Here is a 13843-nt window from a genome sequence, read left to right on the forward strand (position 1 = left end):
ATAGGGCCCACCTGTATTATTTTATTTAAATAATTTTTAGTTTAGTTTTAACGAATTTATTTAAAAACTAATAATTAGATGACGTGGACCAATCAAAGAGTGAGTGCTGTAACAACACCTAGATCTCAACTGGTCTAGGGAAAGTAAGGTTGATTTTAATTCACCCATAAGTTGTTAAGGAGGGTAAATAAATACAACTTAAGTTTAGTTGCTAAACTAAGTTTTCGTGCCAAGTTCAGGGGTCAAATGATATCTTTTCTCATTTGAAAAATGTTATTTAAGTCGGATTGTGTTTAATAGACACACTTGAGGACGAGTTCAGGGGTTCAATAGAAGCAATGCTTAGTTGAGATGCCAAAAGGTGCAAGTTTAGGGGGCTGCATATGCATTAAGCCAAATGTGAATCACATCTATCCCTAAAGTCAGAGACGGATGCAACTATAGGCTAAATGCTCAGAATGTTAACGGCCTCTAAATCCTGGATCCACCCTTGCATTAAAGTATATAAAATACATAAATAAAATTTGTTTATAATGTTTTTGAAGGATAAATTTTAGTAGGCGTTTGGCCATAGAAATAAAAAAAATTGAAATTTTTGAAGTTGGAGTTGTGTTTGGTTATAGTTTTTGCAAATAATACTTGGTTGTTTGAATGTACTTTTTCTAAAACACATGAAAGATAATTTATAACCCAATTTCTAAAAACTAGCAAAACCGCCCAAAACAATTCATAAACATAACCAGTTGGTTGAATCAGAACAAGCGATTACACAATTACATCAAAACAATTAATACATTAGTGAAAACAACTTTCAGCAAAATGAAACTTCAAATTTACATACCACAATCCCTCACCTAACTAGCAACCCCTAACCCCTAAAAAAAAAAAAAAGGAATCAAAGCCCCTTTAAGGAAGAGGGAGTGGTAAACTTATCTGCACCGGGTGTTTACACCCATCTCAGTTAATAAACCAAGGTCTAGAATTCTATTAAGAAAAAATTTAAAAGGAAAGCAAAGTTAATAACGGAACATCACAACGGTCTTTGTTATTACAAATTTCTTGTTACCAAAATCTTATTTGCTATTGTAAATTCTGGTTATTGCAAATATTTGGACCAACATCCTGTTTTTCATTACCAAAATCCAACAAGAACTAAAATAAATAGTTGTAAACACTACCAATACTAGAATAAATAGGGTTAAATTTATATATATATAAAAAAATTAGGGTAAAATTTGAAAAAGGAAAAACAAAAGCAAGGGTCAAAACAAGAAGTGAAAACAAGGTTTGGTTGTATTTGAATTTTTCATGGCCAACACTAGTTGTCAAAAAAAGTTAAAAAAATTTCTGGAAAAAAATGAATAATTCTCATAGCCAAACAGGTCCTTATACTATTTTATTTGAAAAAACTCGAAAACGAAAGATGGGGGAGGAGTTCAAACGCGTCACGGACAAGTATAAATAAATAGGAATTGCATCAATTCAAATTTCAGACCAATCGCCTCAATTTCAATAGCTATAGTTCAAACTTGAGGGTAATAGTCGGTTCAATTTTAGGTCGACGCATATATTTTTATGATTTGATATTAGTATACTAGTATTAATGTATAAATGAATAAAATGTGAATTATATATCCCTAAAAACAAGGGGGCTAAAAACCTTAAGGTGAATTAAATCCTGAATCTGCCTCATATAACATACATAAATAACATCCCTTTTATTTTTTGAAGGATGAATTTTACAGATGGATAAAGCGGGTAATATTTTATTCTTCATGGCTATTGGAAAAACTCGAAAAAATGAAATGTGGAAGGGGAAGGAGTTCAATCGCGTCACGGACAAGTATAAATAAAGAAATAAAATGCCCTTCCACATTTTACATTGAGCCTTCCCCCCTTTCTTCGTTTCTCCCCCAAAAATTTCTCTATTAGATTATCCCAAGGTACGTTCTTCTTCAATTAGGATTCCATTATCAAATCAAGTTTCAAGCTTTTACCTTTTTTTTTTCTTTTTGTTTTTTGCTCAGCTCAATTATATTTTCGTTTTCACAGATTAGGTCAAGAATTCATTCATCATCATCGTCAGGAATTTCAATTTATTTTTTTAGCATCCCATCGGGGGTGTGCGCCTTCGATTATAGAATAATTCTATCAGAAGAACGAAGGAAAAAAAGAAAAGAAAAGAAAAGGAGAAACTTTTAAAGCGTTGTACACCAATTCTTTCTGCAATGCCGTCGTTTGTTTCAACATCAAAGGCCATTAGGCGTGTAGTTGCACATCGGAACGTGTTCAAACAAAGGGCGGGTATTGATAATAATGTTAACGTTCGATGCTTGAGTGGAATTGCTGGTGTTCCTTCAATTTCTCCTGGTTGTGATGCTGCTGGTAGCAAGGTGATTAAGCCCTCGTCGTATAGAATTGGGCCTTTAATTCAAAGCAGAGGATTTTTGGGATGCGGTGATGGGGAAGAGGGGAATATGTTAGCCAAAGTACATGAGGAGAGGCGCGTCATGGGGTAAGTCCCTAATTACCATTTGCAGTTTTTATGATGATGTGGCAAACATTTAATCTTAGTATTAGTGCTATAAGGAATGAAATGGACCTGATAGAGGGGGATAGAGCACAGAGAATCGGGGGCGAGGGGAACAAAATGAATCCAACAAAATTTGAATTCGTTCATGGTGTTTAGATGTCGCTATCGTGAATTGGATAGTTAGTATGTGAGGAAAGAAGGAGGGTTGCCGAGGGTCAATCGGAAACAGCCTCCCTACCCAGGTAGGGGTAAGGCTGCGTACATCTTACCCTCCCCAGACCCCACTATTGTGGGATTACACTGGGTAGTGACCAAGACCAAGTATGTGAGGAAAGAAATTATTAGAAGTTGCAGCATGAAATTTGTACGTTATACATCTACAATGTCTAAGGAATTATACGTGTGTAAAATCCAAGGAAAGAACGTGTGTCCAATAGATATACATGTGCAAAATCTAAGGAACTATATGTTCAGTTTAGACTACTAAAAAGAGTTGATTGGAGTTACAATTCTCTAAACTTCTTGTGCTAATTGGGTTTATCAATGCATAGACAGAAAAGTTGAATGAGGGAAGAAAAAGAAAAGGTGCAACTCGTAAGTTTTTGTTCCGTTTGAGGTTAGCAAAATCCAGGTTCCTTACGTGATCTTTACATTGTAAAATTGTGGTGAACATTGTAAAAGTGACAAATTTGTAATTGGTGTCGACACCAAATCAAGAAGTTACTTTAAAGTGTTTGAGCTTTATTAATAGTATAAATATGCCTGGTAATGTGTATATAGTGTTGTTGTATAACTCTAGCATGATCCTCCTGTTACATTTAGATGATTATGTATATCCTAGAAGTTGTTGGGAGGATTGCTCATGTTGATATGTCGTATGCTCTCTTTTTACTTCAAACTGTCTAGACAACTATATGTAAGGCTAGAAACACTCTTTGAAGTATTGGCATAACTGCTTCAACTACAATCCTATTTCTGGTATCCAAGTTATTTGTGCAATCAATGACGTCCTTGCTTGGTGAGCTACACTTCAAGTACCGTCTAACTCCATAAGTAAAGTATGTACCAGGAGACATTTACATTTGCTTAAGTTGTAGCTACATTGTCTACAAACCATGCCTTGTCAACCTAGGCCAAAGGACTTCTTGCTCCTTTACTTTTTTTTTTCCCAAGGGCAGAGTCAAATTCTTTACTGTCCTAGATCAGCCCGCACGTATCAATAGCAGCTCAGACCACCTCCCAATCCTTATCCCACTTAACCTATTTTTGCAGGAGAAATCACCTTAGAGGTTAAAATAGATATGCACGTTTAATTGTTCCCTGAATGGGCAAGAAAGTACAATTGTTAATCTGTTACCCTTGATTACTGTTATGGAGCATAAATTTTTTGATATCACACAATTCCACAACAAATGAAGGTAAGTGGTGATATTTTCAGGGAAAAGGAAAACGAAGAAGAAACAAACGAGATTAACGACCGTGGTGAAGAAAGGCCCCAGTATCTGTAATTTACACGTCGGATAAGTAGTAAGAGGAAACATAATAACAATGACGCGAATATGTGTAGTGATGGAATAATGGAAGATGGAATTAAGAATCAATTGTTCCCAATTCCTTGAATTCATTGTTGTCAAAGGCGAAAAGCTTTAAATAGCTCTCCTGGTCTATTGGGCCTTTTCCAATATATAGTTGAAGTGTGAGCTTTAGTAAGAAAGGGCGCAATGAAGAAAAACAATAAAAATATATCTGTGATCCAAGAAAAAGTAACAAATTCATTCATAATCTTTTCCTTAGCTTTAATATATCTCTTTGCCGATTATACTTATTGTTTAGTACTGTTCCATTCAAGATAAAACACATGGGAAATAAGTAGGGATGAAAACGGGGTGGTGCGGGTGCGGGTGGGGCGGGTCGGGTCTAAATAGAGGAATACTAATTCTATGCGGGTGCAGTGTGGGTGCGGGTTTGGGTGTTGCACTTCTAATTCACTACCGGCCATTGCACTTCTAATTCACTTACAAGCTTGCTCTTCACCTACTTACAGATCCCATTTGAAATCAGAGGGGCACATGATATTAGGAAAATGTAGTTGGCTGTTTATCCATAATTAAGATTTTACTCACCCTTTACAGGCATTAAACACGCAATGTCTTCGCCAAGAAAACAGTACAGTAGGGAATAAGTAGGCAATATTGTCTTAAGAACTTTGAAGCATAAACATGTAGATATATGAACTTACAGACTGCAACATATATCGCAGGGCACCATAAAAATGTTAGTTTGTGTAGCACAGGTTTTAAACAAATAGAGAAAGCACAACATACAACAACAACAGCCCAGTGAAATCCCACATCTTGGGGTCTGGGGAAGAGAAAGCACAACATATTAGACATTTTTTTTTAAAAAAAAAAAGAGAACGCGGGGCGGGTTTTTGCGTCTTAAAAGGCAATGCGGGGCAGGTTGTAAATTCGTGGGTTTAGACTGAACTTGCACCGCACCCGCACTGCATCGCTCCACTGCCATCCCTAGAAATAAGGGACACTAGTGCCTTGGCTACACTGAAACTCAACTTAAGTGAGACGAAGCACCCTTCTTGAGCTTTTTTAGGCTTCAGGGCTTAAGAGAGCCTTAAATGAGCCTTTGACAATACTGCTTGAATTCAACAATTTTTACTCACCCAGCTTAGAATTTGATGAGGATGCACTCCTTAGGAGGAGGAAGAGTAAAGCTGTTCGAGATCACTCTTTGCTGTCAAATTTTGCTTGAGCTATAATAGAAATGATATACCTTCTGTACTTCCACTTCTAGTTACTAAATGAAGCACAAGAAAGCCATGCAATTTTAGCAAGGAAAATTTTCAGTGGAGTTGATGACTGATGCATGTTCAATTTTTAAATTGCATACAAACTCGATTTAATTTTCATATACTTGAGATACATGCTGATTTCTCCTTCAAGAGGATTTTTTAATGTCAACTCCTCAAATGCAAAAATTTCCCTACAACCCCCTGAAATGTTATACAACGTACATGCTAACTCGTATAGTTGTTATTAGATACTCTCCAGAGCAGTTATATGCTGTGGTTGCTGCTGTTGATTTGTATGAGGATTTTCTTCCCTGGTGTCAAAGATCAGAGATCCTAAAACGCCATCCAGATGGATCTTTTGATGCTGAGCTAGAAATTGGCTTCAAATTTCTCATTGAAAGTTATGTGTCTCATGTGGAACTAAACAAACCAAAATATATCAAGGTAAGCACATTTATCTCTAGTATTTTTTAACTTTTTAAATCCCTTTCAATGAAGCGTATCACAAATTTCTTTCAATTTAGTTCTATGTTATGTTTCAGTTACTGTTTTCTTATTAATAGTTACTCAATATGAATGTTGTGAATTGATATCACCTGGATCTTAGTAACATCAATGGTATCTCATCTTTTAGCCCTTCTTGAAATCATGCAATTACTAGAGTGTAGTGTACCAATCAAGAATTATTTAGTCTGCAGATATGCCATCTAATTGAAGCTATGAGTGTCAAAGTACAAGTAAAAGGCTGGCATTGAATTATTCTGACCATGATTGGAAAGAGTGTAAAAACTAGTATTTTTTTTTTATGACATGGGAACCCGCAGCCACTACCTTTCGGGTGCCCACAGGGTAAACCAGCTCCTATGCAATAGCTCGCAAACCACACAGGAGAAAAAACTAGTAATTTTACAGCTTCATCTGATTCTTTTTCTGGGATATGTACTATAAAAAAAAGTATAATTTCCATTAAAATTACATTTTTCATTCATATTTTAGACCAGGTAAGGAAGGTATCTCAAACGACTTACAATCTTTTGGAATCAATGCAGATCTAGGGAAAGGTCAAACATAATGAAAGCAAAAATATCCATATAGGGGATTCCAACTTGTTAGATCAAGGTTTAGGCGTTGTTGGTAAGCTTACTTTAGGCCCATATCTAGCAGGTTTGTTATTTTGGTTGGAGATATATCAGTAAAGGTGACCTAGTGTACGGATACCTGCGAGATATGGAGAACTCTAATTTTTCGTAGAAGACACATGATTTGAGTACTGGAATGGAAAACAACAAATGAAAGCAAGTGGATATTGATGATGCATATGGGGAACCAATTAGTTCTGAATTAAGGTTGTTGTGGATGTATTATTTAGAAAATATTAGGTACTGTTAGGGGTGTGCATTCGGTTTTTCGGTTCGGTTTTACATTATTTGGTTTCAGTTTTTCGGTATTCTGTTTCTAAAAAGTACAATCCAATCCGAACCAAAATAAGTTTGGTTTGGTTCGGTTTTTCGCTTTTTGGTTTGGTTATTCGGTTGCGTCATATGAGCTAATTAACATAATCGAATAGTTATATTTGAATGACGAAAAAGAACAAATATTATAGAGAATGAGAAATAATCATATCAAATTTCTTAAATGTATTTTTTAATGTAAGCACTGGTAAAACTTGAAAAACACAATATTTAAAAGTATATAAAGTCATGTTCATAGCCTAAAGATTGAGAATAAGTCATTTTATATCCTAATAGAAATAAATCACTAAGTAGGAAAAGGTTAAAAGTGGTAAAACACTCAAACTCAAACTCCCTTAAGTAATAATTCTGTTTTTTCAGTTTTTTATTTTTATTTTTCTAAATCTGAAACCAAACCAAAAACCCAAACTTTTTAATTTCTCAATCCAAAACCAAACTAAAAAACCGAAAAGCCAATCCAAATTAAAATTCGGTTTGGTTTTTATAGGAGGATGGCTTCTCTTCCCTTTCCACATTTCATCCCTGTCTTTGTTCTTTCCTTGGAATTTGGGGCCTTGACTTCTCATTGGCTTCCTTATTTCCATGAAGTCTGACTTAATGTCACATATAATTGATTTTAACCCCTGAACAAGACTTTCAAGAAAAAAGAGAAAAATTGGGAATAGTTCCCATTTGTTTCGTGGTGGCATATGTTTTCACCAAGTGGCAGAGCGTCAACTAGGAAAAAGTACCAAAAGAAGAGGATACACCAGGTCATGTATCTGCCGCAATGGCTCTCAACCCAAAGTTTTGTGTTCATGCTTCTTACATTGTTAACAGGTGTCTTTTTGATAACCTTCTGATTAACAGTTTTCTTATAATTAGCTTGTTGAGGATAGGAATTTTAATTAAGGTGGTGGGAAGGTCACAATGATATTTGAATTGGTCCATACATTTTCTCTCTCTCTCTCTCTCTTTTTTTTTTTTTTTTTTTTTTTTGGGTTAATGGATGAAAGGTTACCATCCTCTGTTGCTTATATTTTAAATAAATCCTTTGTAAAAAAAAAATCTTTATCAAAACAATATATCAATCTAAACAATCTTGATATGTCTATTAGATTCCAAAGCTTTAGGATATAGGTATTGACGAGAGTCCCTTTTGCTCATCTAATAATTTTTTATGCTTTTACCTCTATTGGCCATTATGAAATGTCTTAATTTACCTTTATTTCATACATATACTTTTTTTCACTGTTGCAGACAACTGCTACTGACACTGGCCTTTTTGATCATTTGATTAACATCTGGGAGTTCAACCCTGGACCAAGTCCAGGAACTTGTAACCTTCACTTTCTGGTAGATTTTAAGTTTCAATCTCCGTTATATCGACAGGTAAGTTTCCATTTTCAATATAGTACAATATTTAATGTCTTAGCCATAATACCATGTGAGTAAGAATATTTTGAAGATACTAATTACACTGATGCAAACTTTGGGGGTTTGCTAGGCGGAGGTACTCTAGGTCATTAGCTTATTGTATCGTGATAGAGGTGTCACACCCCGAAATTGGGCCTGGACGTAACATGGCACCCAGTGCCTGACAACATGTGACCGTGCGAACCAACTGGCTGGCTGAATCAACATGTGATATTATAACATGCTGAAGGGGGAAAATAAACTAATACATGCTGATATACTGAAAGTCTAAATGATATAAATCAAAGTGCGAAAACACTAATATACGTCTGAACATATTTGTAGCCAACATTGCTTAACATGAAAAGCCTGCGTCTAGCTGTTACTCTAGTCTATGGAGCCTCTAATGAAGTACTGAAAACACTGACTGTCTATAAATACTGAAAGACGGTAAAGTAATGATAATGCCCCGAAAGAACTAGGGCTCACCAAATAGCTGGTACGAGAATCCTAGCGCTTTGAATCGTCAACCTGTAAATCGTTACCTGCATTGTGAGATGCAGGCCCCGGGCGAAAGGAGACGTCAATACATTTAAATTGCACTGGTATGTAAAACAATTGAAAGAACAAAGAGGTAATAAATACTGAATCTGAAACTGAAATCGGAAACTATAAACTGAAACTGAACATAAGTACTCCCTGTTCTGAATGAGAAACCATCTGTTTATCTGAGTAAATAAGCTACGGCCTCAGGCCCAATATATATGTGCACAAGCTATGGCCTCGGGCCCAAGTATACGTATACATAACTACGGCCTCAGGCCCAAGATGCATAAAGCATAAACTACGGCCTCAGGCCCAAAGACAGGTTTTCAACATTCAGGGATTAAAATCTGGAACTGAGAATCATATTGTAATACATGTGCTGAAATACTGAATCATATTGAGTTACATGATACTGGGATACTGAATAGAACTAGACTGAGACATGTATTTATAATAAACTGATTTGTCATAACTGAGGCTCATGGGATATTAAACATGAGCCTATATTGATTATGTAATGAGTTCACGGTGTTCGGAATGATAATCATAAACGAATTATGAAACTATGTCATCTAGAGAATTGAAGTTCCACAAATATTCATGGAACTAAGACATAACTACTTTCTGAGGCAATTCGTAATAGTCATAAAGAATGGGATGTAGGGAGAATCGTAAACATTCCCAAACGTTGTGAGTTAGCCTCACATACCTTAACTTCCTGCTTTTGAGTGTAATACAACGTTTGTCAACCCTTTCAACTTTAATCTATAGCAATACAAGTCAAAAGGATCCCATATTAGCAATAATATCCATGCTTTGGTCATCTAAGCATTTTATCAAACACTTGGTGGGCATAAAGCTCCACAACCTTCATTAATGGTGTTTCTACACCCAACAACCCATTCTCTTGCTCTTAGATGATTCTACAATCTCATATTGCTATAATCGATATCATTCTTCATCACCCATAAGATAAACAACATCCTTAATCAACAATCAACAACCCAACCTTATAATTGTTCATGCTTTTCTATCAAACTCATCAACTCATATCTCGTGAACTTGGAGTCTATAATCATCAATACAAAACTATAATCGATTAAAGGATGATGGTATTACCTTTTTGACGTTCAATTGCCTTGAATTCGGATTCTAGGGTTCTTTCGTCCTAAAGCAAGTCTCAATCGAATATCTATGGATTTGAAGCATTTTATCATGTTAATAGAGTATTGGGGAATTGAAATCAACTTAGAATCATCATTAAAACTTACCTTGAAGGGTTCTTGAGGCTTGGGATGAGTTCTATCTCTTTCTAGGTCGTTTTTCGTGTTTGGGGAAGTTGGGGAAATAAACCCCGACCTTAAATATATAGTAAAATACGTAACCTGGAAAACTACAACTCCCGCGCCACCCTTGGGTCGCAAGGGTGCCGCACATGGGCAAAAATTGGTCAGAGATGGCTTCTGCTCGTGCTACCCTTTCGACTCACGGGTGCCGCTGCACTTCCTTCAGTAAAATGGGTATAACTCTTTGCACAGGACTCCGTTTGGGCTCTATAATATATCATTGGGAAAGTATTTCAAAGGGCTACAACTTTCATGTTTTAAGTTTTCTCAAATTCTCAACGGATTTTGACGAAATCGGGCTGAAAGGCAGACCTGCCTTAAACTTAGCCGATTCTATCGAATCTTAAGCACCTCATTATTCGTCTTGATTTTCAAAACAGCTATTTCCACCCAAACTCATCCCGATAGTACTTCACATGTCTAAAATGCCACATTAATACTCATTTAACACATTCACACCTATTCTGAATTTATAGAGTGTTACATTGACGCGTTGCTAACGTGCATGGCCTGCTGTTCTGAGCGTTTTTGTGACGCTCATAACTTCTTGCTCCGATCTCCGTTTGACCTGATCTTTATATGGATGGAAAGGTATTTCCAAGTACTACAACTTCCATTAAGTGCACTTCTCCAAATTCCCAACTAATCAAAGGGTTATGGTTGCCCGAAGTAGGCCCCTCGGCCGCTTTCGCAAAAATGTGAAACCTTCTAAATTTCGTTTTACTTTGTTAATACGAGTCGTACCTTAGTCTGAGGACCCGAGGTGTTACAAGAGGTGCCTTGTCCCTGTACTCCAGATTTATTCTTCAGTTAGTTGCTTTCATATTGATCTTTGAAGAATCAAACCATAAGAGTCTCGAATAACATTTCCTAGTTGTACTACTTTGAATGCATTTTGAATACCATTGAGGAACCCACTTTTCGGTTTTCACATTGCTGTTTCTATGTGAAAATCATTCATTAAAGCTTCCAGCTTTTAACCTCCAAAAATAATATTTCACAACTTGTGACTCATTTATTACTACTACTGCAGCAGAACGGCAGCCCGGTGCATGAAACATCCCGCATTCACGCGGGGTCCAGGTAAGGAGCCGCTCCCCAAGGGGGTGTAAACCCTGAGGCAAGCATTAGTGGCTGGTTCCACAGCTCGGACCTGTGGCTAATAGGTCACACGGAGACAACTTTTTTGTTGCTCTAATGCTCCCTTCGCTGTAGTAGCAAAAGCATGTCGCAAAATATTTTATACCTTGTATTTTTAGAAAACCATATATTTTAGCTTTTTTTTTGGCACAGTATGTTTTGATGGGTCAAATAATAGGACTAATAGAGAAGTATATGGAGATGCAATTCTGCAGTTGTGCTCATTTAACTCGGTGCATTTAAAATCTGAAAAGTTGCATCCCGTTCTTCTATTGGGGCACTGATGATAACTGCTAAGTGACTGAAAATAGCCTCAAATCGTGACCTTAAGTATCCCTAAGTTAATGTTGGATAGATGGGATTAATTTCCTTCTCTGTTGGTAATGTTATATCAACTAATGAAAACATTAGTACTGGTTCGCTTGTTTGGTACTGTTTTGTTGGTGATTGGTATCATTCTTGCACCACAATTTGATCTGTCTTGCATACCGTTCTTTTCAAGTTCGTTAATTTGTGGTGCTTTGCTTCTCAGTTTTTACAAGTCGATCTAGGATATATGTGATTCTCTCTTTCATGGCTATGTCTAATAAAAGTCATATAGTATCGATCCATCTTTTTGGTACTGTTTTTGTTCTTGATAGCATTTTCTTCATCTTCCTGGGGTGCTAAGTCATTTTCAGTTTTCTCAATGGCATGAAGCAGATGCATCCCTCCTTTAGCTCCAACTGTCCTTCCCATTCTTTTCTTCTGGGAGTGGATTTTAAGAAGATCTAGCTCTTGTTATTCTAAATTTGATGATATTCTACCTAAGTATCAGATATTTTATTTTGATAATTTAGGATAAATGTAGCCAGTTCTCTCTTCCAACTTGGTAACCTCAGCTACCTTAATAGTTGTACTTTACTAAAATACTGAACTTGAGAGTTTTCTTTGAGTGGGTACTGAAAGTTGAACTGTTTAGGCGGGATATGGAATTTGGTTAACTGGAGGCACCTCAACAATGAGAAATGAGTGTTTAATTTACCTTGAGAAGTTGATTTTGCTTTATTGTAATTTGTATTAAAAAAGTGTGTCTAGAAGTTTCAGAAACCTTATTTTTATCCTTTTCCTTTTCTCTTCTGTTGATTGGTTAAGGTCCCATCTTAACTTACTAGTTAAATGCCATTGTGCATTGCTCCTTCACAGGTAGCAAACATGTTCTTTAAGGAGGTGGTCTCTAGACTAGTTGGTTCATTCAATGATCGTTGCCGTTTGATATATGGACCAGGGGTTCCGATTCATGAGAATACATATCAACAGAGGTTATGAAGATTGGTGTTTGGTTGTGATGAGATGATTTCCGAGTACCAGTTGGTCCAACTACATTAATTCTTGAGTTAATTCAAAACGTGAAAAGGAGCTGATTCAGCCTCCCTGGTGTCTCCAATTTCTTGAAGTTACTGGATTCTTTCTTCTCTTTTTTTTTTTTTTTTTTGGGGGGGGGGGGGGGGGGGGGGGGTTGGGGGCCTTGGGGCCAAAGTGTAGCATTTCAGGTTATGCCATTTCTTTGTTAGGTCCACATCATGTAGGCTTAACCAATACATTTGAATCACTTTATAAAGCATTTTGACTAATATTTAGAAGCTTCTGTACAAGGATATATGGTATAGGAATGCCATTAATCGATGTAATATGCACCAATGATACTTCTATTATTGAATTTAATCATTGGGCCTAGTTAGTCTTCATAGAAAAAGAGTAAGAATCACTGGGCCTAGCTGGTAAACTTACAACACTCGTTCATTCCAGTTGGGTAAGCGCTCTTCTTGTATTTACCCCCAGTTGGGATATGTGTATGTCTCTAGAGAATAATTTTTAGAGATTTATGAATGAAGCAGGTTAGTACTGTTTGACTCTTGAAGCGATGAAAAATGCTGTTTGTCCATCTGTCTAATAAGTGTGAAATGAGAGCTGGCTTTAGTTTTTTATATTTCCGAGTGATATATATATCATAGTTGACAAATTTATAGATGCGAAAATTGCATGTTTAATTTTTGGAGTACTTTTCTCGTTCACTCAAGTTTCGGTTTCTAACAGTGAATTGGATTTAGTTTGTGGACTTGAGAGCATATATCTGAGCCCAATGTTAAGTAGTCTGAAATCCTTCTAGATATATGACTCATACTCCCAGTTTCCTGGGAGATGGTTGCCTCTATATTATAACTGGATGCTGCGAATAACAATATCTCAAGTGTTGATAGGTTCTAGTATAACTCTTGAAACCTTAGTGTAAGGTGCTTTAACTTGGCAACACAAATGGTTTAGTCCACTGCTCATTGCTTGCATTGAAGTGGGATTAGGTAACCCATGGTCTTATATAGTGTGTTGATGTTTTTGAATCTATGTAGTTGACTCATCTAATAAGGACGGTTTGAGAGGGAGGCAAAATGTCACGCTCCGAACCATGGCCTGGGCGTAACGCGGCACTCGGTGCCTGACTGCATGTGATCGAGCGAACTAACTAGCTGATTGAATCAACATGTGACATCCAAACATACTAAATGGAAATAATACTAACACATGCTGATCTACTAAGAGTCTGTATGAAATACCATAAATGCGGAAA

The 13843-nt window shown here is 36.5% G+C and overlaps 1 protein-coding gene across 3 annotated transcripts; it reads left to right on the forward strand.

Moving 5' to 3' along the window:
- The first annotated feature begins 1790 nt into the window (after window positions 1-1790).
- LOC132627859 (uncharacterized) lies at window positions 1791-13162 on the forward strand. Of its 3 annotated transcripts, none has more exons than XM_060343457.1 (5): window positions 1791-1943; window positions 2053-2515; window positions 5588-5783; window positions 8051-8182; window positions 12424-13162. In XM_060343457.1, the coding sequence occupies exons 2-5, from the start codon at window positions 2229-2231 to the stop codon at window positions 12544-12546; spliced, it is 738 nt and encodes a 245-aa protein (XP_060199440.1). In that variant the 5' UTR covers window positions 1791-1943; window positions 2053-2228; the 3' UTR covers window positions 12547-13162. The 3 variants fall into 3 exon arrangements, with proteins under 3 accessions (XP_060199440.1, XP_060199441.1, XP_060199442.1); XM_060343458.1 differs by lacking the exon at window positions 12424-13162 and adding an exon at window positions 11132-11462; XM_060343459.1 differs by lacking the exon at window positions 12424-13162 and adding an exon at window positions 11135-11462.
- The last annotated feature ends 681 nt before the right edge of the window (window positions 13163-13843 follow it).

The sequence above is a fragment of the Lycium barbarum genome, chromosome 2, assembly GCF_019175385.1.
Source record: "Lycium barbarum isolate Lr01 chromosome 2, ASM1917538v2, whole genome shotgun sequence".
In the NCBI taxonomy this organism is placed as follows: domain Eukaryota; kingdom Viridiplantae; phylum Streptophyta; class Magnoliopsida; order Solanales; family Solanaceae; genus Lycium; species Lycium barbarum.